Here is a 26,423-nt window from a genome sequence, read left to right on the forward strand (position 1 = left end):
ACCTGCCTACGCGCGGCGCCCGCACAGGCGCTCGCAGTCCTCGCGGCTCTCGAAGCGGTTGAGGCTGCCCCGGCAGCCGCCGTAGACGAAGGGCCGGCACTCGGCGGCTCTTTGGTTGTAGTACCAGCGCAGCGTGTAGCGGCGGCACTCGCCCTCGTCCAGCGGCTGGCTGCAGCGGGGCGCTGCGGGCACCACCGCGCGCCGTGAGCGACCTGCCGCGCGCCAGGGCTGCTGCCCAGCCCGGGACGGCGTCTCCTGCCTCCCCGCTTCCCGTGGCCCGGGTCCTGCCGTGGGGAGCGCACGGGGCGCGCGGGCTCCGCCGCTCACCCTGCCCCGCGGGCTCCCTTTGCCACCATCCGTGCGCGGGGCCGCACGGGCAGCGCTGGGGCAGGAGGCTGCGGCTCCGCAGCGGAGCAGCCCTTGTGGGAAGGGGAACATCACGAAAAGGGAATGGCAGGGAAGGGCTCCATGCGGGAGGCGGTTGGGGCAGGGGGATGACGCTGCCCTGGGCAGTCTCTGCACCAGGAGGGCTGGCAGCGGAGGCGGCGGGGGGACACGGTGACAGCAGCAGCCCTCCGTGGGGACCCTCCCCGGGCTGCTGGGGGCTTTGCTGTGCAAAGGAACTCGCCCTGCCCCAGCACACGTTGTTGCCCACGTGGTGCTACTCACCGTCACGCGCCGCAGGCTGCTCCGCGCCGTCCGCCTCCGCGGACTCCTCGTAGTCCTCCTCCGTGTACGCGTTCTCGTACTCCAGGTCGCTGGCGTCAGCTACGGCTTGCGTGTCCGGCCCTGGGAGGCAAGACCGCCTCGTGAGGGGACCTGGGTCCGAGAGCCCATTCGTCCCCTCTACCTCCCTCCCGCAGCCCCTTGCTTGCACATGCACACGCATGCGCGCACCCATGCATGCACGTGCATGCATGCACACACTAGCCACCTGCACCGCCACGGGGAGCTGGGCATCCCCCTTGGCACCCGCCACGAGGGGCAGGGACACACCAGGACACACAGGCAGAGCAGGGGAAAGGGGGAGCTACGAGACGGGAGCACAGGGATGACACTCACCCTCCTCTTCCTCCGCGTGCGACAACTTAAGCACAGGGACTACATGGGCAGGGAACGGTTGGGTGGATGGATAGTTGGGGAGGAGACCTGGGAAGGGGGGAAGGAGACGGCACAGACATCAAGAGGATGCGAGGGGAGCCCGGGGCACGTCCCTCCGGCCCCTGGCAGGGAAAATGCTATTGCAGCTGGCATCGAACGCCCGCTCCTGGAGGAGAGGATCCTTCGGGAAACACGGCCTGGGGATGGGGGTCCGGCGGTGCCCCCGGGTACGCCGCAGCGTGGCAGGGACACGCACACCCGCAGCCACCACTGACTGTCCCACTCAAGGGCACGTGCCCGGAACCCTGAGTGGAACCAGGGCCCACGGGCGCCCGATCCCGCCGGCGCTGCAGCCGGGGCGGCGCTCCGGGCTCTCCGTCACCTGCTCGGCCGCGCTCCCTCTCTTGGCGGACGCGTCTTCCTCTTCCCCTGGCCAAGTTAAAGCTGTTCCTGGCATGAGTCCCCCAGCCTCCTTGGAGACAAAGCACCCGTCTCACGGCCGCCGCGGCCCTGGCGGCTCCTGGTTCCCACCGGGGCTCCCGCTGCCCCACGGCCGGAACGGCCCCCGCTCCCTCCTCGTCTTGGCAGCCTCGGGCACTCCTGGCCTCCTGCCCTGAGCGCTGCTGCAGCCCAACCCTCCTCCTCCTCTTCCTCCTCCTGGAGCTGCCCCAGCCCCCAGCAGCTCCAGGCACGGACACAGCCGGGTGTCCTGGCACCGGCTGCAGGGAAAGTGGCTCCCGGAGGGCCCTGGTGACCTCCAGGGAAACCTGCAGCATGTGGGGGGCTCAGACCTGCTCGGCACGGACCAGCTCAGCACCGAGCTGGGAGCGCGGCCCCGCTCGGCACGGGAGCCGGTGCCGCGCGCGGGGCTGCAGGGAGAGGGGAGGAACGGCTGCGGGAACCTGAGTGCTCACGCGGATCCAGGCGTGGGAAGTGGCCTCCGCAGGCTGGCGGGAGAGACGAGAGGGCGGTGTGAGCGCCCGCGACACCGGCACCAGCGCCCGGGCCGGGCGGCACCGCCGTGGGGCCAGGGGCCGGCTGCTCACCGCAGTGCTGGCCCATCTCCTGCCGCACGAAGGCCCGGATCTCCTCCTCCTGGCAGGAGGACAGAGGGAGCGGGTTGCAGCGAGGGAAAGCGCTGTTAGCCATGAGGAAAGGCCTCCTCCCTGGCTCCCGTCCCGGTGACCCCGGTGCCACGCGCTGGCGCCGCTCGCGCCTCCCCGTGCCCCTTACCGTCATGGCCTGCTCGCCCTTCTCCCCGCGCAGGCCCTGGGGGCCCGGGCTGCCCTAGGGATGAGCACAGGCAGGAGTGGGACGCCCGCTCCAGGGCTCCGTCGAGCTCCACGCGCCGCCGGGCGCCCGCCACCAACCTGCTCTCCTCTCTCTCCGGGGATGCCGGGGACGCCGCGCGCGCCCGTCACCGCCTCGCCGGCGGGGCCCCGCTCGCCCTGCAAGGGACACGTGTGCGCGCGGGCCCGTCGCAGCGAGCCCCGCTCAGCCCCGCGGCCCCGGCACTCACCTTCTGGCCCTGCATCCCCTCGGGACCGCGGGGGCCAACGATGCCCGGCGGGCCGGGAGGGCCGGGCGCCCCGTCGCTGCCCCGCGGGCCGGGGGCACCGATAACGCCTGGAGCGCCCTAGGGGAGAGCACAGGGTCAGGCTGGGGTCCCGCTATCGCCGCAGCCGCTGGGCTCCGCAGCATCACCCAGCATTGGGGACGGCTCCTAGGGGACGTTGGCCCCTGGTCACAGCACCGCAGCGCCGGGGCCCTGCACCCTTACGGCTTGCTCACCCGAGCTCCTTTCTCCCCCTGGTCTCCCTTGGCTCCCTGCTGCCCGTCGAAGCCCCGGTCGCCCTGCGGAAGGAAGGAGGGTTGGGAAGGGCGGCCGCAGCTTCCCGGCTGCGCAGCCACAGCAGGGACCGGCCCTGCGGCTTCATGGCGCTGGGTGGCCGCAGATGTCACCAAGGCCTCCAGGAGCCACCTGGACCTACCTTGGGCCCCATGAGTCCCTCCTTCCCGGGGACGCCCGGTGCTCCGGACAGGCCCAGCTCTCCCTAGGGGCAAAGCAGATGCTGGCGAGCCGCGGGCCGCGTGTCCCTGTCCCCTCACCGCGGTGCCAGCGCTGTGCTTACCGGGTCGCCCTTCCTCCCCGGCAGCCCGGAGCGGCCTGGGATCCCCGGCTCTCCCTGCAGCAGGCAGGAGAGACACAGGGTGCTCAGCGAGAGGCAGCGCTCAGCTTGGCCCTCAGCCACCTCCCTGCTCGCGGATGCCCACAGGACACGCTGTGACAGCCACAGGCACCAGCCAGGCTTCCCCAGCACTCACCTTCTCGCCCTTGTCGCCATCGAGGCCACAGGCGCCTTTCACGCCGCGGTCGCCCTGTGTGGAGAGGGCAGGCAGTGGAGCCGCGATGCCCCGCGCGGGGCCTGCCCGCCTGGGGACAACGCACCTTGGGGCCGCGCATGCCCAGGGGGCCCACGTCGCCCTTCTCTCCTCGCGCTCCGGGGATGCCGTCCCGGCCCGGCTGGCCCTGCGGGAAAGGCAAATGCAGTGTGACACGGAGCAATGCGGGGCTCCTTCCCCGCAGGGGTGAAGCAGGTCCTCACCGGCTCACCGGGCTCTCCCGCTGCACCTACTTCTCCCTGGAAAAGGCGAAGGCAAAGGCAGGGGTCAGGGCCAGGGCCGCCGAGGGCCCTGCGCCCCCCGAGCGGCCGCCCAGCTCTCACCTTCTGCCCGCCGGGGCCGCGCGCCCCGGGGAAGCCCGTGGAGCCCTTCTCACCTTGCTCGCCCCGTGCCCCCTGCAAGTGCAGGCCACGGAGACGCCTGGAGCCGCCGCACGGCCGTGCCCGACACCAGCTCCAGCAGTTCTCCGTGCTGGGTGCCGAGCACCGTGCTGGGCGCCACAAGCTGTGCCAGGGCCCGGGGCCGTGCACGCTCTGGTGCCATGGCCCCCAGCCCTGCCTGCAGCCCCCTACCTTCTCTCCAGGGATGCCCTGCTCCCCCTTGTCCCCTTTGTCCCCTTCCGTGCCCTTCAGGCCACGCTCTCCCTGAGCGGGAAAGAGAAGAAGGGGTCGGGGATGCAGGAGGGATGAGGAGGAGAGACCCTGCCGGGGTTTGGCCATGCGGCCACAGGGGATCTCTCCGATGACAGGTTGGAAGAGCAGGTCCAGCCAGGAGCTGCCCATGGGGACAGGGAGGACAGGATGGGGACGGGGAGAGGGACAAGGAGGACGGGACGGGGACAGGCTCTTACCGGCTCCCCCTTGCTGCCCCGCGCTCCAGCAGGCCCCTCCACCACGACGGTGTCGCCCTGCTCGGGACACGGGGGAGGCGGAGGTGACGGGGGCAGCGCCAAGCCCCCCGCGCTGCCCCTGGCCCAGCCCCGGCACCCACCTTGTCTCCTTTGGGCCCCACGGCCCCAACGTCTCCCTGCAGGAAAGGGTGGAGGGTGAGACCCTCGGAGCGGGCAGCAGCCCCGCACGGGGACCCCGGCCCTCCGGAGCCGTGGGGCTCAGCCCCAGCGCCCGCAGCGCTGCCCTACCTTGTCCCCGCGCTCTCCACGGATCCCGGGCAGGCCCTGCAGGAGAGAGGACGGGCACGGTGAGGCAGGAAGGGGGCTGGAGATGCAGGCAGGGGTATGGGGGGGAATTTACCGCCGGTCCGCGGTCGCCTTCCAGCCCCGGGCGCCCATCGTCACCCTGCAGGAGGAAACAAGGGAGCGAAACGGTGGGCCGGGAGCAGGAGCATCCCCAGCGCAGAGCCACCCGCGGTGCCAGGCAGCGCGGGCACCCCCGGAGCTGGTGGCAGCGGTACCCACCCGCGGGCCTGGGTCTCCTCGCTCGCCTCTGGCTCCCGGCAGCCCGGCCCCTGGCTCCCCCTGCACAGCGGGGACAGAAGCGAGGACTCCTTAGTGTCCTTGTCGTGACACGCGCGTGGTCACAGCGCAGCCCCTCTGCACGCCGTGTCCTACCTTGTCACCCTTCGGTCCGGACAGCCCTTGTGCGCCCTGAAATGAAGGGGATGGATGAGCTTAGCGGCTTCCCGTGGCACTGGGGAGCTCCTCTGGGGCTGCCCCCGGGATGAGGAGGTCCCGGCTGCCCCAGTCCCACCGCAGGAATGTGGTGCCGGATACCCCAAAACCCCCCTCCGTCCGGGCTCTGCAGATCTTCCTGCCCAGCTCTGGCCCGCAGAGCAGGCACAAGCCCCAGCACGGCCCCCAGGGACACCCCTGCCGCTGTCCCCCAGCCTCAGGGACCTGGTGGCACTGGGGGCACACACTCACTGCTGGCCCTTGGGGCCCTGGCGGTCCTGCCGGTCCAGGTGGGCCGTCTCGCCCAGGGATGCCCGTGGGTCCCTTGGAGAGAGACGCGGGTGAGCGGCGCAGAGGGGGCTGCCCCACGGCGCCCGGTGCAGCGGGGAGGCCGCGAGGACACGCGGGGCCGGCGCCTTTACCCTCTCTCCGGGGGCACCCGGCGGGCCGGGCTGGCCGCTCTCTCCTCTCAGGCCTGGCTGCCCCGGGGTCCCGGTGACTCCTGCCAGGCCCGGCGGCCCCGGTGGGCCTGGCAATCCAGTGTCACCCTGGAGCAGAGAGGGGAAAGATGGGGAAACAGCCCCCCCGGGAACAAGCGTCTCCTGCAGCCAGGCAAGCCGGATACAACCTGGGCGGCTGGGGACACGAGCAGAGCTGGAGCGATGCAGGGACACGAGTCACCTTCAAGCCAGGAGGTCCGTCCTGTCCCGGGGGTCCCCGTGCACCGACTCCAGGAGAGCCCTGTGTGGGTGGGCAGAGAGCAGGCAGATGGTCACCCGTGGGGCAGGCACAGGAGAGGCCTCCTGGCGGGTCTGGGGGGCACTGTGGTCCCCAGAGCTGCCCCACATCCCCAGGAGACGTCCTGCCCGCCTAGGACAAGGGCGCTCTTACCTTTTCCCCCTTGGCTCCAGCCGGTCCTTTGGCTCCCTGTGGAGACACCAAAGCACCGGGGAGGTGTGAGCAGCAGGCGGGAGGTGCACGGGGCAGCGATGCCCACGCTGGGCACCCGCGCTCCAAACAGCCCCACGGATGGGGCTCCCACCCCGCAGCAACGATGCTGCCCCAGCGGGTCCAACCCCACAGCATTCCCACCGGCCTCCTACTCACATCTTCCCCGGGGTCTCCAGGCTCTCCGAATCCTCCAGGCTCCCCCTGGCAAGGGGAAAGAAGCGAAAGGCCCAGGCGCGTGGCTGGCGCAGGGGAGCGGACGCGGCTCCCCGCCACCCCTGCCTGCGGCAGCTCTCACCTTCTCTCCCTTGGGGCCGGGCAGGCCCCGGGCGCCCTTGGAGCCCTGCCAGGCAGGGAGGGCAGCGTTAGGGTCTGCTTTGCAAAGCAGGAGGCGGAGGGACAGAGAGGGGCAGGGACAGGGGGATGGCAAGGGGCAGGGGGACGGCTAGGGGACGGTGAGGGGCAGGGGGACGGCGAGGGGCAAGGAGGGCGAAGGGCAGGGGGATGGCAGGGGGATGGCAAGGGGACAGCGAAGGGCAGCGGGGACAGCAAGGGGCAGGCACAGGGATGGTGAGTGGACGACAAGGGGCCCTCTGCCTCGGTGAGAGGCAGAGGGATGGTGAGGGGCAGGGACAGGAAGGGGGCAAGGAGGGCGAGGGGCAAGGGGACAGCAAGGGGCAGAGGGGATGACAAGGGGCAGGCGCAAGGATGGCGAGGGGCAGGGATGGCAAGGGGATAACAAGGGGCAGGGACGGTAAGGGGCAAAGAGATAGTGAGGGGCAGGGACAGGAAGGGGCAAGGAGGGCGAGGGGCAAGGAGATGGCAAGGGGACAGCAAGGGGCAGGCACAGGGACAGCAAGGGGACGGCAAGGGGCAGGCACAGGGACGGCGAGGGGATGACAAGGGGCAGGGAGATGGTGAGGGGACGGCAAGGGGCAGGCACAGGGACGGCGAGGGGACAATGAGGAGATAACAAGGGACTGGGGGATGGCGAGGGCCAACTCACGGGCTCGCCCAGCAGCACGCCCTCGAGCAGCGCCGGCTCGCCCTGCAGCGGCACACGGCGGGTGAGGCGGTGCCGAGGCGGCCCCGCGGCCCTGCTACCCCCGGCAGGACCGGGCGCCGCGGCACGGCCGCCCCCACCCGCTCCCCGCTCCTCACCTTCTCGCCCTTGGCTCCGGGAGGGCCGGCCACGGCCTGCGGAGAAGGGGACAAGGGGCTGGTTAGCAGGGCTGGCTCGGAGGCGCTCCCGGGAGCGGGGGCAGCTCCCGGCCAGGACCTGCAGGACTCGGCACTCACCTGCCCCGGGGCTCCGGCATCCCCTGGCTCTCCTTTGGGGCCGGCAGGGCCCGAAGGTCCCGGCAGCCCCTGGCGCAAAGGACGCGGCCGTCAGCCCGGCGGGCGCAGCGCCCCGCACGCCCGCTCCTCGTCCCGCCGCCCGCTGTGCCCACCACGCACCATCTTGCCCGGCAGTCCCGGTTCGCCGTCCTTGCCCGGAACGCCGTCCCTGCCCGGCACGCCCGGCTTCCCGCTCTCCCCCTGCGATGGCAAAGCAGGGGCTGGGGACATCAAGACACCCCGCAGGGCTCCCCGGGGAGCCTGAGGCTGCCCGCCGGCGGTGGCCTGGTTTTGCCACCCGGATGGGGCAGGACACGGGATGCTGCGGGAAAGGAGCACTCACCACTTGTCCTGGCAGCCCGGGGGCACCCTGCGGGCCCTGCGAGAGACGTGAGCACAAGGTGAAGCCGCAGCGGAGGGAGCGGGGAGGGCCTCTCCCAAGCCGGGGGCACCCCGGGTACCTACCACGAGGCCGGGGGGGCCGGGCGGGCCGGGCAGCCCGATGCTGCCCTGGGGACCGGGCAAGCCCTGCAAGGCAAAGAGCCGCGTCGGGGAGCTGCGGCGCTGCCCCCGGCACGCGGGGCCGCGAGGGCGCGGGACTCACCCGGATGCTGGAGCCGGGCTCCCCCGGGTCGCCCTGCAGAGACAGCGCGTGTGTCAGCGCCCCCGCCGCGAGCCAGAGCCACCGCCGTGTCCCAGCAGGGCCCTGCGTCCCCTCTGCCTGCTGTGGCAGAGCCACCACGTACCTTCATCCCAGACGGGCCCTGGCTACCTGGCGGGCCGGCGCTGCCCTATGGAGAACAAGGGGACGTGGCTACCCGGCAGCCCAAGCCCTGTGCCACGGGTGGCACAGCTCCACGGGGCAGGAAGGGCACACTGTCCCACGTGCCCGTCACTTTGCCCCATCACTGCCACGCAGGGCAATTCCTTACCGGAGGTCCTGGCGGGCCCGGGTCGCCCTGGTTGCCCTGAAGAGACGAAGGATGCAGTCAGTGCCGGGACTGATTTGCAATGCTGCAAGATGCTTCCCCTGGCAGGGGGACGCGGGACAGCGCTGGCAGCTCTGGCGAGTGCCCACGCGAAACGGGACGAGCACCCATGCAAAGCGGGGCCAAACCCAGGCAGCTCCCAGCAGGACACGCGAGGGCCCAACGCTGCCCGAGGCCACCGCGGCACTGGGAGGTGCGGGTGCAGCCATCGGGTCCTGGACGCGCGCCCAGAGTGGGACAGTGACACGCGGGTGACACAAGCACCTACCGGGCGGCCCAGCACGCCGGGGAAGCCTGGCAAGCCCTGCAAAGAACCACGGCCAGGGTGGTGGGTTAGTGACACCCCAGCGATGGCCGAGGCAGCCCCAGGGCGCTGGACCCAGCCCCGTGGGCGAGCGGTACTTACGGCCAGGCCGGGAGGCCCCGTAAAGCCCCTCATCCCTGTGCGGGATAAGGACGCACCACGGCACGGGAACGCTGCCAACAGTGCCGCGGGCACCCGGGGCAGGAGCGCGGCCCCTTCGTCCCGTCCCCACGCCAGCCCGCCCGCCCCACGTGCCAGCCCCACTCACCGGCTTCCCCTCGGGACCCGCCAGGCCCCTCTCGCCGGGGAGGCCCTAGAGCGAGGAGACAGGGACGGTGTCGGGATGAGGGACAGTGTCGGGGCGCAGGACGGTGCCGGGGCGCGGGCAGCGCGTCGTACTCACCGGGGCGCCGTCCCGGCCCTTCTCGCCCGCCTCTCCGCGCTCGCCCCGCGGCCCGGCTTCGCCCTGCGTGGGGAGAGGCGCTCGGCTGCAGAGCCGGCTCAGAGGCTTCACGGTGCCGCCGGCCGTGCCCAGTGCGGCCCGCGGCGCCGGCGGGGAGCAGAGCGCGGGGCCGAGCCCGCAGAGCGGCAGGGAGGCAGAGAAGGCTCGAGAGACTTACTACCCGCAGACCTTATCTCCTTTGGCTCCGCGCTCGCCCTCGGCGCCCGGCTCGCCCTGCGGGGAGAGGGAGCCGCTCTCAGCCCGCGCTGCCCCAGTGCCATTGCCGGGCACTAGCCCCATCGGCCCTGGCACGGGGGCTGGCACCGCATGCCCAACTCCCACCCCAGCTCCCACCATGCTGCGGCACCTTATCCCAGCTCTCACCTTGGCTCCCTTGGGTCCGGCGGGGCCGCGCTCGCCCGGGAAGCCCATGAGGCTGCCCTCGGCCACGTCCACCTGTGGGCACGGCCTGGTCAGCATGGCAGCCCCGGGCCACCCGGCGCAAGGCCACACGCGGCACCTACCTTGGGCCCAGGGGGTCCTGGGGGGCCTGGCAACCCCTCTCTGCCCTGGTGACAAGACACAGGGGACAACCATCAGCAGGATGGAGGCGCACAGCCGTGGGTGCCCCTTGGGGAGCCCTGTCTCCCCCCGGCCCGTGCCCGCTCACCTGCTCCCCACGGTCGCCCTTGTCACCTCGCTCGCCCTGGGGACACAACGCGGCGCCCGTCACGGCCAGCCCTGCCGGCAGGGCCCTGGCCCGCCCCGGCGGCACTCACCTTCTCACCGGGCCTCCCGGCCTCCCCGAGCTCGCCGGCCCGGCCCGGCACCCCCGGGATGCCCGGTTTGCCGGGCTCTCCGGGCTGGCCGGGCGGCCCCTCGGGGCCCCGTTCGCCCACGGCACGACCCGTGGGGCCCTGCGGGCCGGGGGCGCCTTGGTCCCCCTTGTCACCTTTGGGTCCTCGCTCGCCAGGGAAGCCTATGGAGCCCTGCAAAACACAACAGGGCTCTGCTACAGCTGGGCACCCCAAAACCCTGGGGCCGTCAGAGCATCCCTAGGCGGGACGAAGGCACCAGGATGGCAGCAGCCGCCAGCCGGGCGCAGGGACGGGGAGCAGCGTGACACAGCGCAGGGTCTCACTCACCTCCCTGCCCGGCAGCCCCCTCTCCCCGGGCTCCCCTCTGCTGCCCTTCTGGCCCCGCAGGCGTTCGGACACGGGCAGGAACGAGTCCGAGCTCCCGTCGTAGGCGCCCGTGAGCTCCTTGAGGGAGGAAATCTGCAAGGGACAAGGAGCTGCTGGGCCTGCAGGTCATCCAGCCACCTCCAGCCCCACGACCAGGTGCTCCTTGGCCAGCGACAGGAGGAGCCCCCAGCCCATGAGTGTGGGCCCAGGGCCACTGGATACACACCTTGATGCCAAGAGATTCCAGGCTCCGTTCAATGTTCTGCAATATGGGGACATTAGAAATGAAGCTGGTGCCAGCCTGCTTGCCCCATCTGGGTTCTGGAGGCTTCACTCTCCCAGGAATAACGTCCCAGCCTCACCAAGCTCCCAGTGGTAGGAGCTTTATTTGGGGGTCAGACAGACCAGCGGGTAACTTACCACTCCTGCGCCAGGCTCACCGCGTGCTCCAGGATTGCCAGGTCGACCCTAGGTTTGTAAAGTGAGAGGGAATGAGAAGACCTACCATGGCACTGACGCTGCCCTCAGTAGTTTCAGAGTGAACACAGGAACAAGAAGCATGAGGTGGGGCTCTTTGGAGCCTGTCCTTCAGTCCTGTCCTGTGTGGCCTGTGGGTGATGGGGCCGGGCAGGGCATCACAGGGCAGCCCTGTCTCATGGCCCTGGCACCGTGGGGGCACAGAGGCCCTGCACTTGCTTTCAGGAGCTGCCTGGGGAAGGGGCAGTGATTCCCAGCGCCCCGGGGCGCTCTCGGCTTGCCGTGCTCTGCTCTGGGTACTCACCGGCTCCCCTCTGGATCCGGGCTCCCCTGGGTCCCCCTGTAACACAGCATGGGCATGAGGGGCCGCAGGGCCAGGCTGCCCAGCACCCAGGTGAGGGCCCAGCGCGGAGAGGGACCCATGTGGGGAGAGGCTCCCCCCTGCACGGGGACCTCCTCACGCTGCAGGGCCCAGGGGCAGGCTGGGAATCACCCACCTTTGGTCCAGCAACGCCGGGGAGGCCTGGCGAGCCCTGCAAGATGCAGCGGGGACGTGAGGGGACAGCCAGGGCAGTGCCCAAAGGTAGCTGTGGGGCAGGGCTCCTTCGCAGGGCTCTGCTTGCCCAGCGGGAGCCCGGACCCCTGGGCTCGGTGCTGGGCAGAACCAGGAATCCAGGACTACGCACCTGGCCGGGGGGTCCAAGCTGCCCGGGGACGCCAGGGAGGCCGGGGGCGCCGGGGGGGCCTGGCGCGCCGCTGTCCCCCTGCTCGCCCTTGGCGCCGCTGCGGCCCTGCCGAGAGGTACCGGTGTCACTGCAGGCGGCCAGTGCCACCGGCGGGGAGCCTGCACTCCTCAGCTCGCGCTGCCCGTGACGCAGGGACCGCGCGGCCCCGGGAGCAGCAGCATCAGCAAGGCAGGGCCAGGGGCTCCCCTCCTGCCCCTGGGATGTGACAGTCCCTCTTCTGGGCCGCAGCGGGTGGCTGAGGACTACGCACGCTGCAGGCAATGAGCTGAGGGTGCCACAAGTCCACGTCCTGCCTCCAGCCCAACGCTCCTTAACGCAAGTCTGGGGGCAGCCAAGCCATGGCGAGGGCCGGGGATGCTGGCGTGGAAGGTGAAGCAGAGCGTGGAGGAGACCACGCTTCTCCACCAAAGTACTCACATCTCTGCCAGGGGCTCCAGCATCACCTTTTTCTCCCTAATCAGGAGAAAAAGGAGGAGTTAAATGGGTGCTTTTCCCATCAGCTTGGCGCCGGGAGGTGCTCCCAGGCGAGCAGCTGCTCCAAGCAAGACCCTGGCCCAGAAGGTGCCACGACGCCCAGCAGCTGGGCTCTGCTCCCTACCTTCCTCCCATCTTCTCCCGGCGTGCCGTCTTCCCCCTGGAAAGGCAGCCCCGAGTCAGCGCCCATCTCCCAGCATCCCGGGAGCATCCCAGCAGCGCCATACGGGACGGGACGGGGCCGGTGCCGCAGGCTCCGAGCGCAGCGAGCTCGTCACCGTGCACTGCCCGTGCCCAGGGCTGGGGACTCGTCGGGGGTTGCGGGTCCCCATCCCCTGGGCCCTACTCACGTTCTTGCCATTGAGGCCGGGTTTGCCGTCGTCGCCGGCTTTGCCCTGGGAGGAGAGCGTTACCGAGGGAGCAGCCCGGTGCCGGCACCGGCAGCCGGGGCCCTGGGGCCGCAGCTCGGAGTCAGCCGGGGACACGGAGCCGCCTCTGAGCGGGGATGGAGCAGGACGCAGCCCCCGTGCCTGGAGCGGCGGCTACTTACGGGGAGGCCCGGGGGTCCCGGGGGGCCGATGGGGCCCGGCAGGCCCTGCTCCCCACGCAGCCCGGGCAGCCCCTGCAGGGAGAGGAGACGGGAGAGGCAGCGCCCGGCTGGGATACCCAGTGGCAGGGCATGGAACAGGGACAGCCCCTGGGAGAAGGTACCCGGGGACTGCAGCCCCCACTGCCCAAGGTGAGCGATGTTCCCAGCATCCTGCCCTGGATGTTCCCGGCATCCTGCCCCAGACGGAGCAGTGCAGGGGATGGAGGCAGGACGCTTGGCCACCCACCCACGCTGCACATCCGGGCAGGAGGATCACACCAACCTGTACGCCCGGGGGTACTTACATCCCGGCCGGGGTCCCCCTGCTTCCCGACGTCACCCTGTAGAGAAGAAGGACGTAAGGGCAGACACGGGCATGGACACTCATCCCCAAGGGCCACCCTGCGAGAGGCAGAGGGCAGCAGGTCCCTGTGCAGCGTATCGGGGGTGCCGGTGCCACCGGCGCCGTGGGACCCCCATCCCCAGCTCACCCTCTGCCCAGCAGGACCCGGTGGCCCCTGTTTGCCTTCCAGCCCATTGCGGCCATCCAGCCCCGGTGGGCCACGGTCACCCTGCAAGAGACAGCAGTGAGGGCCGCAGCGTATGGGGAGGGACAGGGTGCACTGGGGCAGCCCCCAAGTCCCCTTTACCTTCTCTCCTGGCAGGCCTCGGTCCCCAGGGTCACCCTGTGGGGCACAGAAGTGATCAAGAGAGCTGCCCTTGAGCAGGGACAGAGCAGGGCACAGGCTGCCCACAGGGAAGAGGGGACTCACCCGTGCGCCCGGGGGGCCTCGGGGGCCCTCGATGCCCTGCAGGAGAAAGGGCCGTGCTCAGGCTGGCACGCGGGGAAGGGAGCCCGGAGCGGCTCTGCCGCAGGGTGTCACCTACCCCGTCACCTCCTGCACCGGCACACGGACACCTACCCTCTCTCCGGGCAGGCCAGGGGAGCCAGCTTCGCCCCTGGCGCCCTTGGCACCGTCCTCGCCGGGGTCCCCGGCGTCCCCCTGCCACGGAAAGGCAGCGCGTTCAGAGGGTATCGCCAACAGCAGGGGAACGGGTTGCCCTTGTGAGCACCTGGCCACAAGCCTGGCACCAAGGGAGCCTCGCGCCAAGCACCTCTCCTTTACAGCACATGGGTTAAGTGCAGGAGAATAACGAGAGCCAGGCGGGGAAATAGATGCTCCTGGACTCCCCGATTGTCACAGAACTGCAACCCAGAGAGCCCGGAGCATGTGAAGACGTCCAAGAGGAAAAGCAGCAGGGCTGAGCAAGGGGCAGCCAAGCACCAGCCGTGGCCCAGGACCGTGACACCCGCCAGCACCCCACAGAGCACAGGCTGTGGCCAAAACCGCCCCGCGACTCCAAGGTCTTGCAACGGGGCTCTCCTCCCTAGCGCTCCATCCCTCTGCAAAGCCAGGCTGCGCATCAGCTCCGCGAGGCAGGGGCTATTTCAGGTGGGAAACAGTGCACACCGGGGACCCTCTGGGCTACCAGAGCCAGGGGAGGGCACCGCAGGGGCCACTCTGCCACCACGGTTGCAGGGGACCCGCTCCTCCCTCCCGGGGCTGCCCGTTACCTTCTCGCCCTTCTCTCCTGCTCCTCCGAGCCCCCCGTCTACCTGCGAGGCAGAGAGCGGCCATGAGACCCCATGGTGCTGGGCACCGGCAGGGAGGCGGCAGCCGGGGCAGAGCTTACGGTTCGTCCCGGCGGTCCAGGCGGCCCCTGTGGCACAGGGAGAGAGAAGAGGGTTAGCAGGACCCGGGTGCAGCCCCAAAGAGGACAGGGCCGGGTAATGAGGGGACAGGCAGGCGGCCCCATGTCCGTCCCAGCCACGCGGCACTCACCGGCTCCCCACGGTCGCCCTTGCTGCCTTGTGCTCCGGGACTGCCCTGTGGGACAGAAGGGATGGGGTGAGGGCAGGAGAGGTTGAGGGACCCACGGATGGTGGGTGCCCTTGGAGGGGTGATGCCCACGGGGTCATGGTGCCCGTGCAACAGTAGGTGCCCATGCATGGTGATGCCCATAGGACAATGAAGCCCATGAGATGGTGGGTGACCCCAGGGTGGTGACATGCACGGGACAGAGGGTGCTCGTGGCGATGCCCATAGGGCAGCGGGTGCCAGAGGCTTGGAGAGCTGGTACTCACGTTTCTGCCTTCAGGACCTGGGTCCCCTGGGTCACCCTTCTCCCCCGGAGGGCCGCGGTATCCAGGGAGGCCCTGAGCCGTGGGGCACGTGCATTAGTGTGAGCCAGCCCTGAGGCCACCCGACCTTCGCACGCGCCCCCAGCACTTACCCGGGGGCCCCTGTCCCCGGGTTTGCCCGGCAAGCCAGCTTCACCCTGTGGGAGAAAGGAGATGAGCACGGCCAGAGGACCCGGGGGACGCGGAGCAGGGGCACGAGGCAGCGCCCTGGCGGGTCCTCACTTACCGGAGCGCCTTCATCGCCCTTCTCTCCACGCTCTCCCTGCAGCGCAGATCAGCGGGTTCGGGCCAGCAAGGAAAGAAAACCCCGAGTCACTGGTGTCCCCTCCGCTCCCCAAGCGCTGCTGCCCGCTGAGCATCCCGGTGTCCTCGCAGGGACATTCCCCCTCCCGGGGCTCCGCAGCAGCAGTGCCCGTTCACGGGGAACGGCTGGCGATGGTTTTTACGGTCGGGCCACGCTACCTCCTTGCCGCGCGGGCCGGTCTGCCCCGGGGCGCCTGCTCGCCCCGGCTCGCCCTTCTCACCAGGCTCCCCCGGGTCACCCTAGGAGAAGGGGAAGGGAGCAGCGAGTCAGGGCAGCAGTCGGGCAGCCATGGGGGCACCAGCGCCGGTGATAGAAGGACAAACGTGCCCCACACGGCGGCTGCTGCGGGGAGAGGAGGCTCCGCACGGCCCGTCCTCTCCCTCGCCCGCAGCACAGGCCGGAGGGGACAGCCCTTTCTGGGAAGGACAGGCGGACGGAGGAGCAACGTTACCTTCGGGCCACTCCTGCCAGTGAGGCCGACAACACCCTGGGGGTCGGAGGAGGAGGATGGTTATCGGGGACGGGGCACAGGGGTGCCAGCCAGTGCCCCCGCGCCCCATGCGCTCGCCCACACTTACGCGCTCGCCCTGCTCGCCCTTGGGGCCGGCGGGGCCGGGGATGCCGAGGCCAGGGGCGCCCTGGGCACAAGGAGACGCAGGTTGGAGCTGGAGGGGCCGCGGGCAGCGCAGGCCGTGCCCACCGCCAGCCCCGGGCAATACTCACGGGGGCTCCTTTATCTCCCGCGCTGCCCCTCGGGCCGGGGGGGCCCTCTGGGCCCGGAAAGCCGCTGTCACCCTGCAGCAGATGAAAGGGCCCCGTCAGCTCCCCGAATCCCCGCTGCCAACACTGCCCTTCTGCCCAGGGGACAGCGGGTGGCTGGGCAGCACCAGCCCTCACATTGCAGCCTGCGGGAACTGCCCAGGCGCAGTGTCCCTGCAGCGCCCGGCACCCCCTCGCCCTCCGCGGCCGCAGTTACCTTCTCTCCTTTGGCGCCGGCCACGCTGGAGGCCTGGGGGAAGCAGGGAGGACACGGCGCTGTGCGCAGCTCCCTGCCTGGGGACAGTGTCCCCACGCGCCCCAAGGTGGCACCTACCCCCAGGGACACCCCCGCCCCAGGCGGGCATCGCTTACCGGCTTGCCAGGCTCTCCACGCGCTCCTGGGTCACCCTGTGGGAGAGATGGGCATCAGCAGCAGCCCCTTCCCTGGCAGCCCCCAGCAGCCCGGCCAGACCCTCCTCTTCCTCCTCACCTTCTCTCCTCGTGGGCCGGTTGGTCCTGGGGCTCCCTGTCACGGAGAGAAGAGAGACCCCTCAGAGAGCGGCGGTGCCGGCCCCGCACGGGCACCCTCCCCAGGACACCTCTCCAAGGGGCCAGCACGTCCTACAGGGCTGGAATTGGCATCACCGATGGCCACACTCACCTCTCTGCCTGGGAGCCCCGGGCGCCCCGGGGACCCTGTGTCACCCTGCAAGAGGAAGGGGAGAGGAAGGCTCAGAGGTGCCACCTCGCCACACAGGGACGGCTGGTCCTGGAGATGACGAGGGAAGGCGGCTGCCCCCCGCCCCGGCCACCTACCTTCTCGCCCTCGGGGCCGGGCGCGCCGCGGTCTCCCTGCGGAGCAGAGGGGTGTTTCGGAGCGGAGCGGAGGGGCATCGCGGAGCGGAGGGGAGCGGAGGGGAGCGGTGCCCGTGGCCTGGCTCCCCTGTCCCTGCAGGCCCACGGGGACCCGCAGGCGCCATCCGTGGGGCACGGTGCCCCTCGGCGCTGCCTCACCTTCTCGCCCGTCTCTCCCAGCTCCCCCGGCGCCCCGCGCTCTCCCTGGCACGAGAGGAAGGACAGGTCAGAGGCTGGCAGGACCCTCGTGCATGGGGGGACAGTTCAGGTGGCCGCCGTGGGTCCCGGCACAGTGCCCAGCCCCTCTGCTCTCCCCATAGGGCACTGCCCGGCCGTGATGCACGGGAGGCCCCTGGCACCTGCCTCACTGATTGAAGCTTCATTTTGGCTGCTCCTGGTACTCACCTTCCTCCCGTGCTCCCCTGGTGGTCCCCGAGGGCCCTAGAAAGGAGCAAAGAACACGTCCCTTGTCACATCCCTGCCATCCACCGGTGCATTTTGGGGGTGGCTGAGCAGGAAAACCCCCAGGCTGGCTGCAGAGGGAGCGATCCTGCCGTCCCTCGCTGAGCGTCCCGGTCCCAGCCACTCTCACCTCGTCTTGGAAAACTCACCCGATCCCCCGGGTCCCCGGGGCGTCCGGGCGGCCCTGGGAAACCCTCCTCGCCGTCACCCTGGGGAGATGGAGAGCTGAGAGCTGCGCTCATGCCAGGAGGACACACGGCCCCCATGCAGAGCTAGGGGGAACCAAGTCCCACACAGGGCACCGATCCCCCCGGGGGACAGGACTGAGCCTGGCATGGGGCAGGGGGACGAGGGCAATGCCCCAGCCACCCCCGCCACCCTCTTACCTTGTCTCCCTTTGGCCCAGGGGGTCCGGCAGGGCCCCGGGGCCCGGGGTCCCCAGGCAGCCCCTGCAGGAGAGCGGCTTGGTGAGGGGCCCGGCTCAGCCCCTGGGCACGCGCGGCTGCCCGCAGCGCCCCGTCCCCTTCCCACCGGCCCCACGGCTGGACTCACCGGGCTGCCAGGCTCCCCTTGGGGCGCTGCCCCATCGACCAGGCCGGGGGGGCCCTATAGAGACAAGAGGCAGCTCTACTATCCTGCCTGGTCCTCTGAGAGCTGTCCATGTGGCTCAGCCCTCCCCTGGGGCGGCTGTGGGGTCCTCAGGCATTCACAGGACGTGGGTGTTGTGGAGCGTCCCCCATTCCAAATGCGCACAGAGCCACTTACCCTCTCTCCACGGTCACCCTTCTCCCCCTGCAAGAAGGAAGAACCTGGCTGAGGGCCAGGCCGGGTTCTCCCCGTGCCCCTCTCTCCCCTGTTCCAACAGGAGGGTCACGCAGCGCTGAAGCCATCGCCGGTGGCACGAGGGCAGCCGCACAGCGCACAGCCCTGGGGACAGCTCCGTGTGTACACGAGTGACGGGCACGGCTGGCCAGTGACACACACAGGGGACACCCATGCGCTTCGGCACGGCGAGCAGGGGGCCACCGCGCGCGGGGGACCCACCTTCACCGGCTCTCCTGGGGGGCCGGGGGGGCCCACGGGCCCTGCTGGCCCAGGAGGGCCCGGGTCTCCAAACGGTCCGCGGAGGCCGGGGCTTCCGGGCAGGCCGGGGCTGCCCTGGGGGCGAGAGACGCTCCGTGAGCTCAGGACGCGGCGGAGGGTCCAGCCGCCACCCTGGCATCGCCGCCCTGTACGTACCGGTGCGCCTGGCTCCCCTTTCCGTCCCTGCTCGCCGCCCACAACCACCCTGGGATCGCCCTGGACAAGAGGGAGGAGATGCTGAACTTGCAGGCCCTGCTGGGTCCCCGGGCACGTCCCTGTGCCACATGCCAGGCCAAGCTGGGAGGTGCAAGGAGCACCCAGGGCAGCCCATGGCCCATCACCTACCGGCTCGCCCTTCTCCCCCTTCAGGCCAGAGAGTCCTGTTGGCCCCCGCGGGCCCTGCAAAACGAAACGGTGATGGAGAGAGGACGGGTGATGTGGGGAGTGCAAAGGCCAGGGGAGCGTGGACCGTACTTACGGGATCCCCTCGGGGGCCAGGGATGCCCGGATTGCCCTGCAAAACACAGGCGTGGGGTGAGCATGTGCCCTGCGTGCACGAGGGGGTCCTGCACGTGCCAGCGCCCGGCTGCGTCCGTGCCGGCGCGGGGAGCAGCGACAAGACAGGAGGGGTCTAGAGGCTCCAGGCCAGCATGGGGGGATGAGCCCAGCACTCTGGGTCTGGGGCAGCCGCAATAACCCTGTGGGCTACGGAGAGCCCCTGGAGCAGGGAAGGGAGCAGAGCTGGACTGAGGGAGCAGGTAGGGGAGGTTGGGGGAGCAAAGAGCCCCTCGATGGGGGCCACGCGGGGCTGGAGCGGGGCTGTGCAGCGAGCAAAGCTGGGGGGCACTCGCACTCACCGGCTGCCCAGGGGCCCCGGCGGTCCCGGGGCGCCCGGGGCTTCCTGGCACCCCGTCAGCTCCTGGGAATCCCTGTGGAGAGGGGAGGGTCACAGGGGAGCCCCAGCAGCGGGCATGGGGCTCCCCCAGGGTGACTCCTCCATCCTGGGCAGGGTGGAGGAGCAGGTCCCTGTGCCAGGGGACCTCCCCGGTGACCCCAGCACTCACCCTGTCCCCCTTGCTTGGCCGCTCGATGATCTGTCCTGGGGTGCCCGGTGGCCCCACGGGTCCCGGAGGACCAGGCAGCCCGTGGCGGCCCTGGAGCAGACACAGGTTTGGTGGCAGGTGGTGACACACGGAAAACCCCCTCCACCCCAGCAGCAAGGGCAGGCTGAGGGCTGCACGGTCCCCTGGCCTGGCCCTCCCACCAGCAGGACATGGGACCCCAGGGGACACTGGTCCTTGCAGGGAGCTGACCCTACAGGGCTCGTATCCCCATCGTCCCCCATGTGTCCCCATGCAGGACATTACCGGCTCTCCAGGAGGACCTGGTGGCCCCACACGTCCTTGTGATCCCTACAGCGACAGAGGGAGCGGTTAGCACACACTGACATGAGCAGGGGCTGCGGGACACAGGTACCCAGAGCCACCAGCAGGGAAGGGGACACCAAAACACTCACCGTCTGGCCGGGGTCCCCCTTCTCACCCTGCAAAGGGGTGCAGAAGGGGCTGGCGAGCTGCCTCCTGGGGCACCGGCACCCCCAACCCCGCCAGGCCGCTGGCTACTCACCCGCGGGCACTGCACCGCGCACGGCTCCGGCTCCGGCTGCGGGGACAAGGCCATGGGAGCGGGGCGACCCACACGGGGCGGCCCCGCGCCCGGCCCCTCGCGCGCCGGCCCTTACCCGGCCCGTGGAGATGATGGTGCAGAGCTCGTCGCTGAGCTCGTCCTCCAGCTCGGCCAGCGCGCGGCCGCCGTGCAGGACGTTCCGCGCGTCCTCGCCGCTGACGACGCGGCGCAGCTGCTCCCGGTCCGCGCCCTCCATGGCCACCGCCAGCACCCGGACCCCTGCGCAGGGCCACCCTCAGCACGGAGCAGGTCCCAGCGCCAGCCGCCGTCCCCGCTCGCCCTCCTCACCCGCCGCCTTGACGTCCCTGGCGGCGGCGATGGCGTCGTCCCCGGAGGGGCCGTCTGCCAGCAGCACCAGCACGGCCGGCACGCCGGGCCGGCGGCCCGCGCCGGGGCTCAGCAGGTACCGCCCGGCAAAGCTGAGGGCAGCCCCTGGCAAGGACAACGTAACGGGGTGACGGGGGCGCTCGGTCGGACCGCGCTCGCTCGGTCGGACCCCGCGCTCACCGATGGCGTTGCCGCTGGGCTCCTCGTAGCGCAGGGCGCGGATCTGCTCCAGCACGGAGCCCAGCTCGCTGGAGCGGTTCAGCAGGATCCAGGGCAGGCTGCGGTAGCTGTACACGGCCAGGCCCACCTGCGGCGGGGGGCCCGTGGGCACGGCTGCGCGCCGGGTGACCCCGCGCCAACGCGCGCCCGCGCCGCCCTACCTGGGTGCCGTCGGGGCCCAGGCGGCCCAGGGCCGACACGGTGCTGGCGAGCAGCGCGCGGACGGCGTCGGCGTCGGCGCCGGGCGCGCTGTCCCGCGTGCCGTGCACCAGGAAGACGATGTCGCCGCGCGCGTCCCTGCAGACTGCGCCGCGACAGGCGTGAGCGCGGGAGGAGAGGCCGAGCCCGGCGCCGCCGCGCGCCCCGCGCGCTACCTGTGCGCTCGCTGACGGAGGCCTCGGGCCCCGGCGTGCTCCCGACGAGCGGGCGGAGGGTGAAGGTGTAGCGCCGGCCCAGGCGCAGCCCGCGCACGCGGTGCGAGCTGGCAGCGCCGGGCAGCGTGTGCCGCGCGTCGCCACCGCCTGCCGCCGAGCGCAGAGTGAGGGCCACGGCGCGGGCTCCCCGCCACCCTCGCGGCCCCCTCGCCTTTACCTCCAGGGAGCCTCCAGGACAGGATGTACCCAGAGGCGCCGGGGACGGGTGTCCAGGCGAGTGTCACCGAGTCCCTCCCCACCTCGGTCACCCGCAGCCCGGTGACACGGCCCGCGGTGGCTGCGGAGGAGCAGAGCAGGGAGGTCCTCGGGGTGCCCTGGTCCCACTCTGCCCCGCGGTGTCCCGGGCACGGGCCCTTACCGGTGACGGCGGTGAGGGTGACGGGCTGGCTCTCGCGGCCGCCCGCCAGGCAGGTGATGGTGACATGGTAGCGCCGGCCGGGCTCCAGCCCCGCCACGTCGTAGCCGCGGGCCGAGGCCGGGAGCTGCTGGCTGCGCTGGGGGCCGCCTGCGCGGGGACGGGGACGTGAGGGGCGGCCGGGCCGCGGGGACGTGCGGTGGCGGCGGCGGCAGCGTCACTCACCCTCCGCCGGGCGCCACGTCAGGCGGCAGCCGGTGCTGCCGGGCAGCGGCGCCCAGGCCAGGCGCAGGCGGCTCTCCGACGCCTCCGTCACCTGGAAGTCGCTCACGGGGGACACTGGCGTCGCCTCCGCTGCTGGGGAGAGGGGGGACGTGAGGGGCAGGGGCGATGCCAGCGCTAGCAGTGGGGGGACGCACACCCCAGGCACGGCACCCACGCGTGGTGACGACGATGGAGACGGGCTTGCCCTCGCGGTTGCCCACGAGCGCCGTGACCTTCACGGTGTAGGAGGCGCCTCCCTGCAGCCCGGGGATGTCGAAGGAGTCGGTGTCGCCGGGAACCAGCCGGCTGCTCTCCGAGCCCCCTGCCAGGAGGGAGACGCGTCAGCCCCGCGCCGCGTCCGGCCGTCCCCCGGCCCTGCTCGGCACCCACCGTCGCGCCGGCTCCACACCACGCGGTACGCGGTGGCTCCCGGCACGCCGGCCCAGGTGACACGGGCCACGTCGCTCCCGGACGGCAGCACCTCCAGCCGCGACACCGTCCCCACCTGCTCGGGCGCTGCGGAGCGCCGGGACGGGGGCGTCAGCGGGGGCTGGCAGTGCCACTGTCACACGGCCACGGCCACCCCCGGGCCCTGCCTCACCCGTGCGGCCCGTGGCGGTGACGGCGCTGCCCTCCCGGCCCTCGGCCACGGCGGAGACGCCGACCACGTAGAGGGTGCCGGGGCGCAGCCCCTCGATGGTGAAGGCGGGGGGCTCAGCGGGCAGCAGGCGGGATTGCTCCGGCCCTAGGAGAGACGGGCGGATGGATGGAGGGATGGATGGAGGGAAGGATGGAGGGAAGGATGGAGGGAAGGATGGAGGGAAGGATGGAGGGAAGGATGGAGGGAAGGATGGAGGGAAGGATGGAGGGAAGGATGGAGGGAAGGCCCTTGCCGCACTCACCGTCACCGCCTCGCCACGTGAGCCGGTAGCCCGCGGCGCCCGGCGCTCCCCTCCATGTCACGCGCAGCTGGCCAGGCCCGGCCTCCGTCACCTGCAGCTCGGACACGCTGCCCAGCGCGGGGGACCCTGCGGTGCCACATGTCACCGCGGGGCCCCTTGTCCCTGGGCAGAGCCCGGGGGCGCTGGGCTGCCCGCGCCCGACTTACGGAGGCGCAGGCTGAGCGCGGCGGCGCTGCCCTCGCGCCCGCCCGCCAGCGCCGACACGCGCACCACGTAGGTGACGCCCTCCCGCAGGTCGCCCAGCTCCAGCAGTGTCTGCGCGCCGGGCACCCGCCTCGTCCTCTCCGTGCCGTCTGCGGGGACACAGGGGTCAGCAGCGCCCGCGCCGCCCCGGCCCCCGCCGCGGCCCCCGCGCTCACCCTGCGTGTTGCGCACGGTCACTTTGTACTCGGTGGCGCCCGGGACGCCGCTCCAGCCCAGCCGGACCTTCCGTCCGCTCTCCTCGATGATCCGCAGGTTGGAGACGGTGCCCAGCGGCACCTCCGCGCCTGGAGGCATAGTGTGGGGCTGAGTCCCCCAATGCGGGACACGAGGCCCAGGGGGTCCCCTCTGCACGCGCGGGGGCCGCTCACCCGTCTGGAAGGTGGTGACAGGGGTGGCCACCTCACCGCCGTCGTAGAGCGTGTAGAGGGTGATGCGGTACTCGGTGCCCGGCTGCAGCCCCGTCAGCTGGTAGGTGCTGATGCTGCTGGGCAGGGACACGGTCCTGGGGGGCTCGGGGCCTACGGGGAGGCATCATCAGCCCGGGCTGCCCCGGCGGGTCCCGGGCCGCCTCCGGCGGTGTCTCCGATGTGCTCTTCCCACCTGTGGCTCTCTTCCATTCGAGGCGGTAGCCGCGGGCCTCACGGACCGCCGTCCAGAGCACCTCGATGGACGTGGGGCCCAGGATGTTGGTCCTCAGGGTCTGCTCCACGCCGGCCTCTGCTGAAGGGACCGGAGGGACCGTGGGCAGCCGGCCCCGCAGCACCAGGCCCTGTCCCCCGCCAGGGTGCTGGGGATCCCCGCTGTGCCAAGCTAATGTGGGGACCCCCTGCCTTCCCCCAATAGCCTCCCCAGCGCCGCGTCGGCCACCCCGGGCGGGCACCCACCTGTCCTGCGCTTCACCGAGGCCGCGGGTCCCTCCAGGCGCCCGTAGAGCGGGGCCACGGTCACCACGTAGTCGGTGCTGGGCTGCAGCCCCCCGAGCGCGTGGGACGTGCGGCCGGCGTCCAGCTCCACCCTGTGCACGTCCTGGCCTGCGGGAGCCCACGCGGCAGCCCCTCAGTGCGCGCGCCGGCCCGCGGTGGCGCTGGCGACGCCGGGCTCGCGCCTACCTGCCACGGGGGCCCAGGAGAGGCGGTATCCGGAGGCGCCGCGCACGGGCGCCCAGGTCAGCAGCATGGAGTGTGCCGAGACGTTGTGCGCGGCCAGGCGCTGCACGGCCTCCGGGCGCTCTGCGGGCGACACGCAGCCCTGGCACCACGCGGCCCCGCAAACCAGCCCCACAGAGCGGCCCCGGCCCCGCATGGCGAGGCCGGAGGCACCGGAGGAGCCTCCGCTTGGAAAAGTGCAAAGTGCCTTTGCTGGGGAGCAAAGGGTGCACCCACTGCCTGCAGGTCACCAAATAAAACCCAGAGTGTTTCCTTCCAAGCAGCCCCACTCCCAGCAAAGGCGTTTTGCTGGAACCACAACCGCTGCCTTTAGTGCTTTAAGTGCTGCGCGCAGGTTAAGGCTGGTCGGGGAAGCTGGAGAAATCAGCTTGCCAGGGCGTCGGGTGGCCAAAGGAGTTTCCCCAAACCTCCCCAGCAGGCGCTTCCCAGCAGTGTTTTTAACCGCTCTAGAAATACCCTTCCATTGCGGAAACCGCGCTGCCTTCCTCAAGAGCCAAGGACCTCGTTAAGAGGAAAAAAAAAAAAAAACCAGCACCCAAACGCACCTACATTCCTTGGCACGACCCTGCTGCTGTTTGGAGCGGCACTTACGGAAACGCCCAGGCGGCTGCAAGCTGCGCGCGTGCCCCGAGCCCCACGTGCCCCGCGAGCATCCCGGTGTGCCACGGCTCCAGCACGCCGTGCCCGCGGGAGACACGCGCTGCCCCGGTGCGGCAACGGGTCCCGGCATCAGAGGGGTGCCCTGTGCTCGCGGCACGCGCGGTGCTTACGTGTGCGGGCGGTGACGGTGGCCGGGGCCGCGGGCTGCTGGGCGTAGCGGGGCCGCAGCGTCACCACGTACTCGGTGTCGGGGCGCAGGTTGGCGAGGGTGGCCGAGAGCGCGCTGGAGCCCAGGCTCTTCTCCTCCGCCTGCGCCGCTCCTGCCGGGACGCGGAGGGATCCGCGCGGGGCTCCGCAGGGAAGGGGGCCGCGGGAATGCCAGGCGGTGCCAGCGGGCGGGGAGAGCCCGGGACGGCCGCCAGGGCACGGGCACCCGCAGCGCCCCGGGCCAGGGAGCGCCCGCCAGGTGCGGCAGCGCATCCAGGGGTGCAGCCAGCAAGGGGGTCTGCCCTGGCTCCCTCCGCGCACTGCGGCCCATGACGGGGACACGCGTGCGTGCTGGAAGGCCGTGCACAACGGTGCCTGCACGTGCACCCACGTGCCGAGCCCTCCGGTGGAGCGCGCACCCAAACACCCACGCCAAGCCCTGGGGTGAGGGCGCTCCCAGCCGCGCAGCAAACCGTCCTGGTGTGCGCATGCACAGCCGCGCTGTGCCGGTGCGACGCACAGCCCCGCACGTGCCGAGCGCACCTGGAGCAGGCGCATCGCGCGGCTGCACACGCATGCACACGCACACACGCAGTCCCTGCATGCACCTCCCTGCAGCACACACCACTGCATGCACATGCAGACCCAGCCAGTGCTCCCTGCCCGGCTCGGCCCTCACCTTGCGCCAGGTAGCTGAGCACGTAGCCCTGCGGCGGCTCGGGGCCGGGCTGCCAGCCCAGCCGCAGGAAGGTGGCTCCGGTCTCCGCCACGCGCAGCTCCCGCACGCCCGCGCCGCTCTCTAGGGACGCACGGGGAGCGCGTCGGGCAGCGCGCGCCGCTCCGAGCGCCCGCCAGCCTCCCCTTCCCGGCCCCGCCGCAGGCAGGGCACGCGGTGCCACTCACGGGTGCGCGCGCGGCCCGACACGGACTCGCCGATGCTGTTGGCGTACTGGGCGATGACGGTGACCAGGTACTCGGTGCCCGCGCGCAGCCCCCGCAGAGCGGCGCTCGTCTCCCGGGGGCCCAGGCTCACCTGCGCGGGGGCAGCGTCACCCTGGGCCACCCGGGCGGTCCCCGCGGGGCGGCGGGACGGCGCTCACCTCCTGCCGCTCCGCTGCGAGCGGCTGCCCCAGGCCCGTGAGCGGCACGTGCTGCACCGTGTAGCCGGTGACGGGGCCGCTGGCCGCCGTCCAGCGGATGCGCAGCACGTCGGGGCCGCGCTCCACGAACTGCAGGTCGGCGGGGCCGGCGTGCCACGCTTCGCCTGCAAGGGAGCAGCGGGACGTCGGGCACAGCGGGGACGCAGCGGCGAGCCCGGGGCCGGCGGCAGCAGCTTACCCGCGGGGCGCAGGGTGCCCCCGGCTGCGGTGCACACGCGGCGCACCATCAGCGGCACCAGGGAGCCCAGGATCTTGAAGTCATTGACGTAGAAGAAGAAGGCGTCGGTGGGTGTTGAGGCCACGCGCAGCAGCTCCCCGCGGTCGGCGTTCTTGATGCCTGCGGGGGACGAGCGGCCGCTCAGAGCAAGGCCATGGGCCCCGGCGCAGCCCCGGGGTGCCCGGCGCTCCGCTGCTCACCCACGGCGAAGACCTTGATGCCCTGGCCCTTGAGCCGCGCCGCCGGCTGCTCCGCGTCGTCCTGCGACTTGCCGTCCGTGATGAGGATGCAGATCTGCGGGGCCGGGCGGGAGCGCTGAGAAACAGCCCCGTGC

General features: G+C 71.6%; 1 protein-coding gene across 1 annotated transcript in view; it reads right to left on the reverse strand.

Moving 5' to 3' along the window:
* Nucleotides 1-26,423, reverse strand: part of COL7A1 (collagen type VII alpha 1 chain) — a 29,130-nt gene continuing 2,707 nt past the window's right edge. Inside the window, exons 6-120 of the mRNA XM_088534634.1 lie at nucleotides 26,290-26,383; nucleotides 26,051-26,209; nucleotides 25,813-25,976; nucleotides 25,616-25,745; nucleotides 25,392-25,511; nucleotides 24,676-24,825; nucleotides 23,849-23,968; nucleotides 23,624-23,770; nucleotides 23,340-23,456; nucleotides 23,108-23,257; nucleotides 22,895-23,023; nucleotides 22,682-22,828; nucleotides 22,476-22,601; nucleotides 22,175-22,318; nucleotides 21,964-22,089; nucleotides 21,749-21,895; nucleotides 21,535-21,663; nucleotides 21,313-21,459; nucleotides 21,112-21,231; nucleotides 20,895-21,041; nucleotides 20,682-20,824; nucleotides 20,482-20,608; nucleotides 20,263-20,406; nucleotides 20,030-20,193; nucleotides 19,915-19,950; nucleotides 19,805-19,831; nucleotides 19,656-19,700; nucleotides 19,353-19,442; nucleotides 19,146-19,217; nucleotides 18,767-18,802; nucleotides 18,634-18,687; nucleotides 18,445-18,504; nucleotides 18,250-18,363; nucleotides 17,971-17,997; nucleotides 17,758-17,811; nucleotides 17,592-17,654; nucleotides 17,355-17,414; nucleotides 17,149-17,184; nucleotides 16,903-16,947; nucleotides 16,705-16,740; nucleotides 16,550-16,594; nucleotides 16,379-16,414; nucleotides 16,261-16,296; nucleotides 16,106-16,138; nucleotides 15,853-15,924; nucleotides 15,708-15,767; nucleotides 15,581-15,616; nucleotides 15,288-15,368; nucleotides 15,052-15,087; nucleotides 14,918-14,962; nucleotides 14,769-14,840; nucleotides 14,467-14,511; nucleotides 14,318-14,344; nucleotides 14,199-14,240; nucleotides 13,546-13,626; nucleotides 13,396-13,431; nucleotides 13,273-13,308; nucleotides 13,114-13,194; nucleotides 12,928-12,963; nucleotides 12,584-12,655; nucleotides 12,384-12,428; nucleotides 12,158-12,193; nucleotides 11,977-12,012; nucleotides 11,500-11,604; nucleotides 11,311-11,346; nucleotides 11,118-11,153; nucleotides 10,760-10,804; nucleotides 10,563-10,598; nucleotides 10,298-10,429; nucleotides 9,932-10,141; nucleotides 9,823-9,858; nucleotides 9,677-9,721; nucleotides 9,537-9,608; nucleotides 9,342-9,386; nucleotides 9,114-9,176; nucleotides 8,979-9,023; nucleotides 8,675-8,710; nucleotides 8,350-8,385; nucleotides 8,164-8,208; nucleotides 8,022-8,054; nucleotides 7,883-7,945; nucleotides 7,761-7,796; nucleotides 7,538-7,618; nucleotides 7,379-7,447; nucleotides 7,241-7,276; nucleotides 7,086-7,127; nucleotides 6,378-6,422; nucleotides 6,239-6,283; nucleotides 6,023-6,058; nucleotides 5,813-5,872; nucleotides 5,554-5,679; nucleotides 5,384-5,455; nucleotides 5,072-5,107; nucleotides 4,919-4,978; nucleotides 4,755-4,799; nucleotides 4,643-4,678; nucleotides 4,495-4,530; nucleotides 4,355-4,411; nucleotides 4,077-4,148; nucleotides 3,828-3,899; nucleotides 3,708-3,743; nucleotides 3,551-3,631; nucleotides 3,427-3,480; nucleotides 3,234-3,287; nucleotides 3,093-3,155; nucleotides 2,893-2,955; nucleotides 2,621-2,737; nucleotides 2,472-2,549; nucleotides 2,335-2,388; nucleotides 2,148-2,196; nucleotides 2,004-2,048; nucleotides 1,484-1,573; nucleotides 1,063-1,149; nucleotides 670-789; nucleotides 1-182 (exon numbers count right to left, since the gene is read on the reverse strand). Of these exons, the coding sequence (XP_088390760.1) occupies nucleotides 7-182; nucleotides 670-789; nucleotides 1,063-1,149; nucleotides 1,484-1,573; nucleotides 2,004-2,048; nucleotides 2,148-2,196; nucleotides 2,335-2,388; nucleotides 2,472-2,549; nucleotides 2,621-2,737; nucleotides 2,893-2,955; nucleotides 3,093-3,155; nucleotides 3,234-3,287; nucleotides 3,427-3,480; nucleotides 3,551-3,631; nucleotides 3,708-3,743; nucleotides 3,828-3,899; nucleotides 4,077-4,148; nucleotides 4,355-4,411; nucleotides 4,495-4,530; nucleotides 4,643-4,678; nucleotides 4,755-4,799; nucleotides 4,919-4,978; nucleotides 5,072-5,107; nucleotides 5,384-5,455; nucleotides 5,554-5,679; nucleotides 5,813-5,872; nucleotides 6,023-6,058; nucleotides 6,239-6,283; nucleotides 6,378-6,422; nucleotides 7,086-7,127; nucleotides 7,241-7,276; nucleotides 7,379-7,447; nucleotides 7,538-7,618; nucleotides 7,761-7,796; nucleotides 7,883-7,945; nucleotides 8,022-8,054; nucleotides 8,164-8,208; nucleotides 8,350-8,385; nucleotides 8,675-8,710; nucleotides 8,979-9,023; nucleotides 9,114-9,176; nucleotides 9,342-9,386; nucleotides 9,537-9,608; nucleotides 9,677-9,721; nucleotides 9,823-9,858; nucleotides 9,932-10,141; nucleotides 10,298-10,429; nucleotides 10,563-10,598; nucleotides 10,760-10,804; nucleotides 11,118-11,153; nucleotides 11,311-11,346; nucleotides 11,500-11,604; nucleotides 11,977-12,012; nucleotides 12,158-12,193; nucleotides 12,384-12,428; nucleotides 12,584-12,655; nucleotides 12,928-12,963; nucleotides 13,114-13,194; nucleotides 13,273-13,308; nucleotides 13,396-13,431; nucleotides 13,546-13,626; nucleotides 14,199-14,240; nucleotides 14,318-14,344; nucleotides 14,467-14,511; nucleotides 14,769-14,840; nucleotides 14,918-14,962; nucleotides 15,052-15,087; nucleotides 15,288-15,368; nucleotides 15,581-15,616; nucleotides 15,708-15,767; nucleotides 15,853-15,924; nucleotides 16,106-16,138; nucleotides 16,261-16,296; nucleotides 16,379-16,414; nucleotides 16,550-16,594; nucleotides 16,705-16,740; nucleotides 16,903-16,947; nucleotides 17,149-17,184; nucleotides 17,355-17,414; nucleotides 17,592-17,654; nucleotides 17,758-17,811; nucleotides 17,971-17,997; nucleotides 18,250-18,363; nucleotides 18,445-18,504; nucleotides 18,634-18,687; nucleotides 18,767-18,802; nucleotides 19,146-19,217; nucleotides 19,353-19,442; nucleotides 19,656-19,700; nucleotides 19,805-19,831; nucleotides 19,915-19,950; nucleotides 20,030-20,193; nucleotides 20,263-20,406; nucleotides 20,482-20,608; nucleotides 20,682-20,824; nucleotides 20,895-21,041; nucleotides 21,112-21,231; nucleotides 21,313-21,459; nucleotides 21,535-21,663; nucleotides 21,749-21,895; nucleotides 21,964-22,089; nucleotides 22,175-22,318; nucleotides 22,476-22,601; nucleotides 22,682-22,828; nucleotides 22,895-23,023; nucleotides 23,108-23,257; nucleotides 23,340-23,456; nucleotides 23,624-23,770; nucleotides 23,849-23,968; nucleotides 24,676-24,825; nucleotides 25,392-25,511; nucleotides 25,616-25,745; nucleotides 25,813-25,976; nucleotides 26,051-26,209; nucleotides 26,290-26,383 (8,619 nt within the window). The 3' untranslated portion in view covers nucleotides 1-6. The remainder of the gene's footprint in view (nucleotides 183-669; nucleotides 790-1,062; nucleotides 1,150-1,483; nucleotides 1,574-2,003; nucleotides 2,049-2,147; nucleotides 2,197-2,334; nucleotides 2,389-2,471; nucleotides 2,550-2,620; nucleotides 2,738-2,892; nucleotides 2,956-3,092; nucleotides 3,156-3,233; nucleotides 3,288-3,426; nucleotides 3,481-3,550; nucleotides 3,632-3,707; nucleotides 3,744-3,827; nucleotides 3,900-4,076; nucleotides 4,149-4,354; nucleotides 4,412-4,494; nucleotides 4,531-4,642; nucleotides 4,679-4,754; nucleotides 4,800-4,918; nucleotides 4,979-5,071; nucleotides 5,108-5,383; nucleotides 5,456-5,553; nucleotides 5,680-5,812; nucleotides 5,873-6,022; nucleotides 6,059-6,238; nucleotides 6,284-6,377; nucleotides 6,423-7,085; nucleotides 7,128-7,240; nucleotides 7,277-7,378; nucleotides 7,448-7,537; nucleotides 7,619-7,760; nucleotides 7,797-7,882; nucleotides 7,946-8,021; nucleotides 8,055-8,163; nucleotides 8,209-8,349; nucleotides 8,386-8,674; nucleotides 8,711-8,978; nucleotides 9,024-9,113; nucleotides 9,177-9,341; nucleotides 9,387-9,536; nucleotides 9,609-9,676; nucleotides 9,722-9,822; nucleotides 9,859-9,931; nucleotides 10,142-10,297; nucleotides 10,430-10,562; nucleotides 10,599-10,759; nucleotides 10,805-11,117; nucleotides 11,154-11,310; nucleotides 11,347-11,499; nucleotides 11,605-11,976; nucleotides 12,013-12,157; nucleotides 12,194-12,383; nucleotides 12,429-12,583; nucleotides 12,656-12,927; nucleotides 12,964-13,113; nucleotides 13,195-13,272; nucleotides 13,309-13,395; nucleotides 13,432-13,545; nucleotides 13,627-14,198; nucleotides 14,241-14,317; nucleotides 14,345-14,466; nucleotides 14,512-14,768; nucleotides 14,841-14,917; nucleotides 14,963-15,051; nucleotides 15,088-15,287; nucleotides 15,369-15,580; nucleotides 15,617-15,707; nucleotides 15,768-15,852; nucleotides 15,925-16,105; nucleotides 16,139-16,260; nucleotides 16,297-16,378; nucleotides 16,415-16,549; nucleotides 16,595-16,704; nucleotides 16,741-16,902; nucleotides 16,948-17,148; nucleotides 17,185-17,354; nucleotides 17,415-17,591; nucleotides 17,655-17,757; nucleotides 17,812-17,970; nucleotides 17,998-18,249; nucleotides 18,364-18,444; nucleotides 18,505-18,633; nucleotides 18,688-18,766; nucleotides 18,803-19,145; nucleotides 19,218-19,352; nucleotides 19,443-19,655; nucleotides 19,701-19,804; nucleotides 19,832-19,914; nucleotides 19,951-20,029; nucleotides 20,194-20,262; nucleotides 20,407-20,481; nucleotides 20,609-20,681; nucleotides 20,825-20,894; nucleotides 21,042-21,111; nucleotides 21,232-21,312; nucleotides 21,460-21,534; nucleotides 21,664-21,748; nucleotides 21,896-21,963; nucleotides 22,090-22,174; nucleotides 22,319-22,475; nucleotides 22,602-22,681; nucleotides 22,829-22,894; nucleotides 23,024-23,107; nucleotides 23,258-23,339; nucleotides 23,457-23,623; nucleotides 23,771-23,848; nucleotides 23,969-24,675; nucleotides 24,826-25,391; nucleotides 25,512-25,615; nucleotides 25,746-25,812; nucleotides 25,977-26,050; nucleotides 26,210-26,289; nucleotides 26,384-26,423) is intronic.

Source organism: Tinamus guttatus, unplaced genomic scaffold (genome assembly GCF_059628265.1).
Source record: "Tinamus guttatus ecotype Peru unplaced genomic scaffold, ASM5962826v1 Tinamus_guttatus_pri_ptg000580l, whole genome shotgun sequence".
In the NCBI taxonomy this organism is placed as follows: Eukaryota; Metazoa; Chordata; class Aves; order Tinamiformes; family Tinamidae; genus Tinamus; species Tinamus guttatus.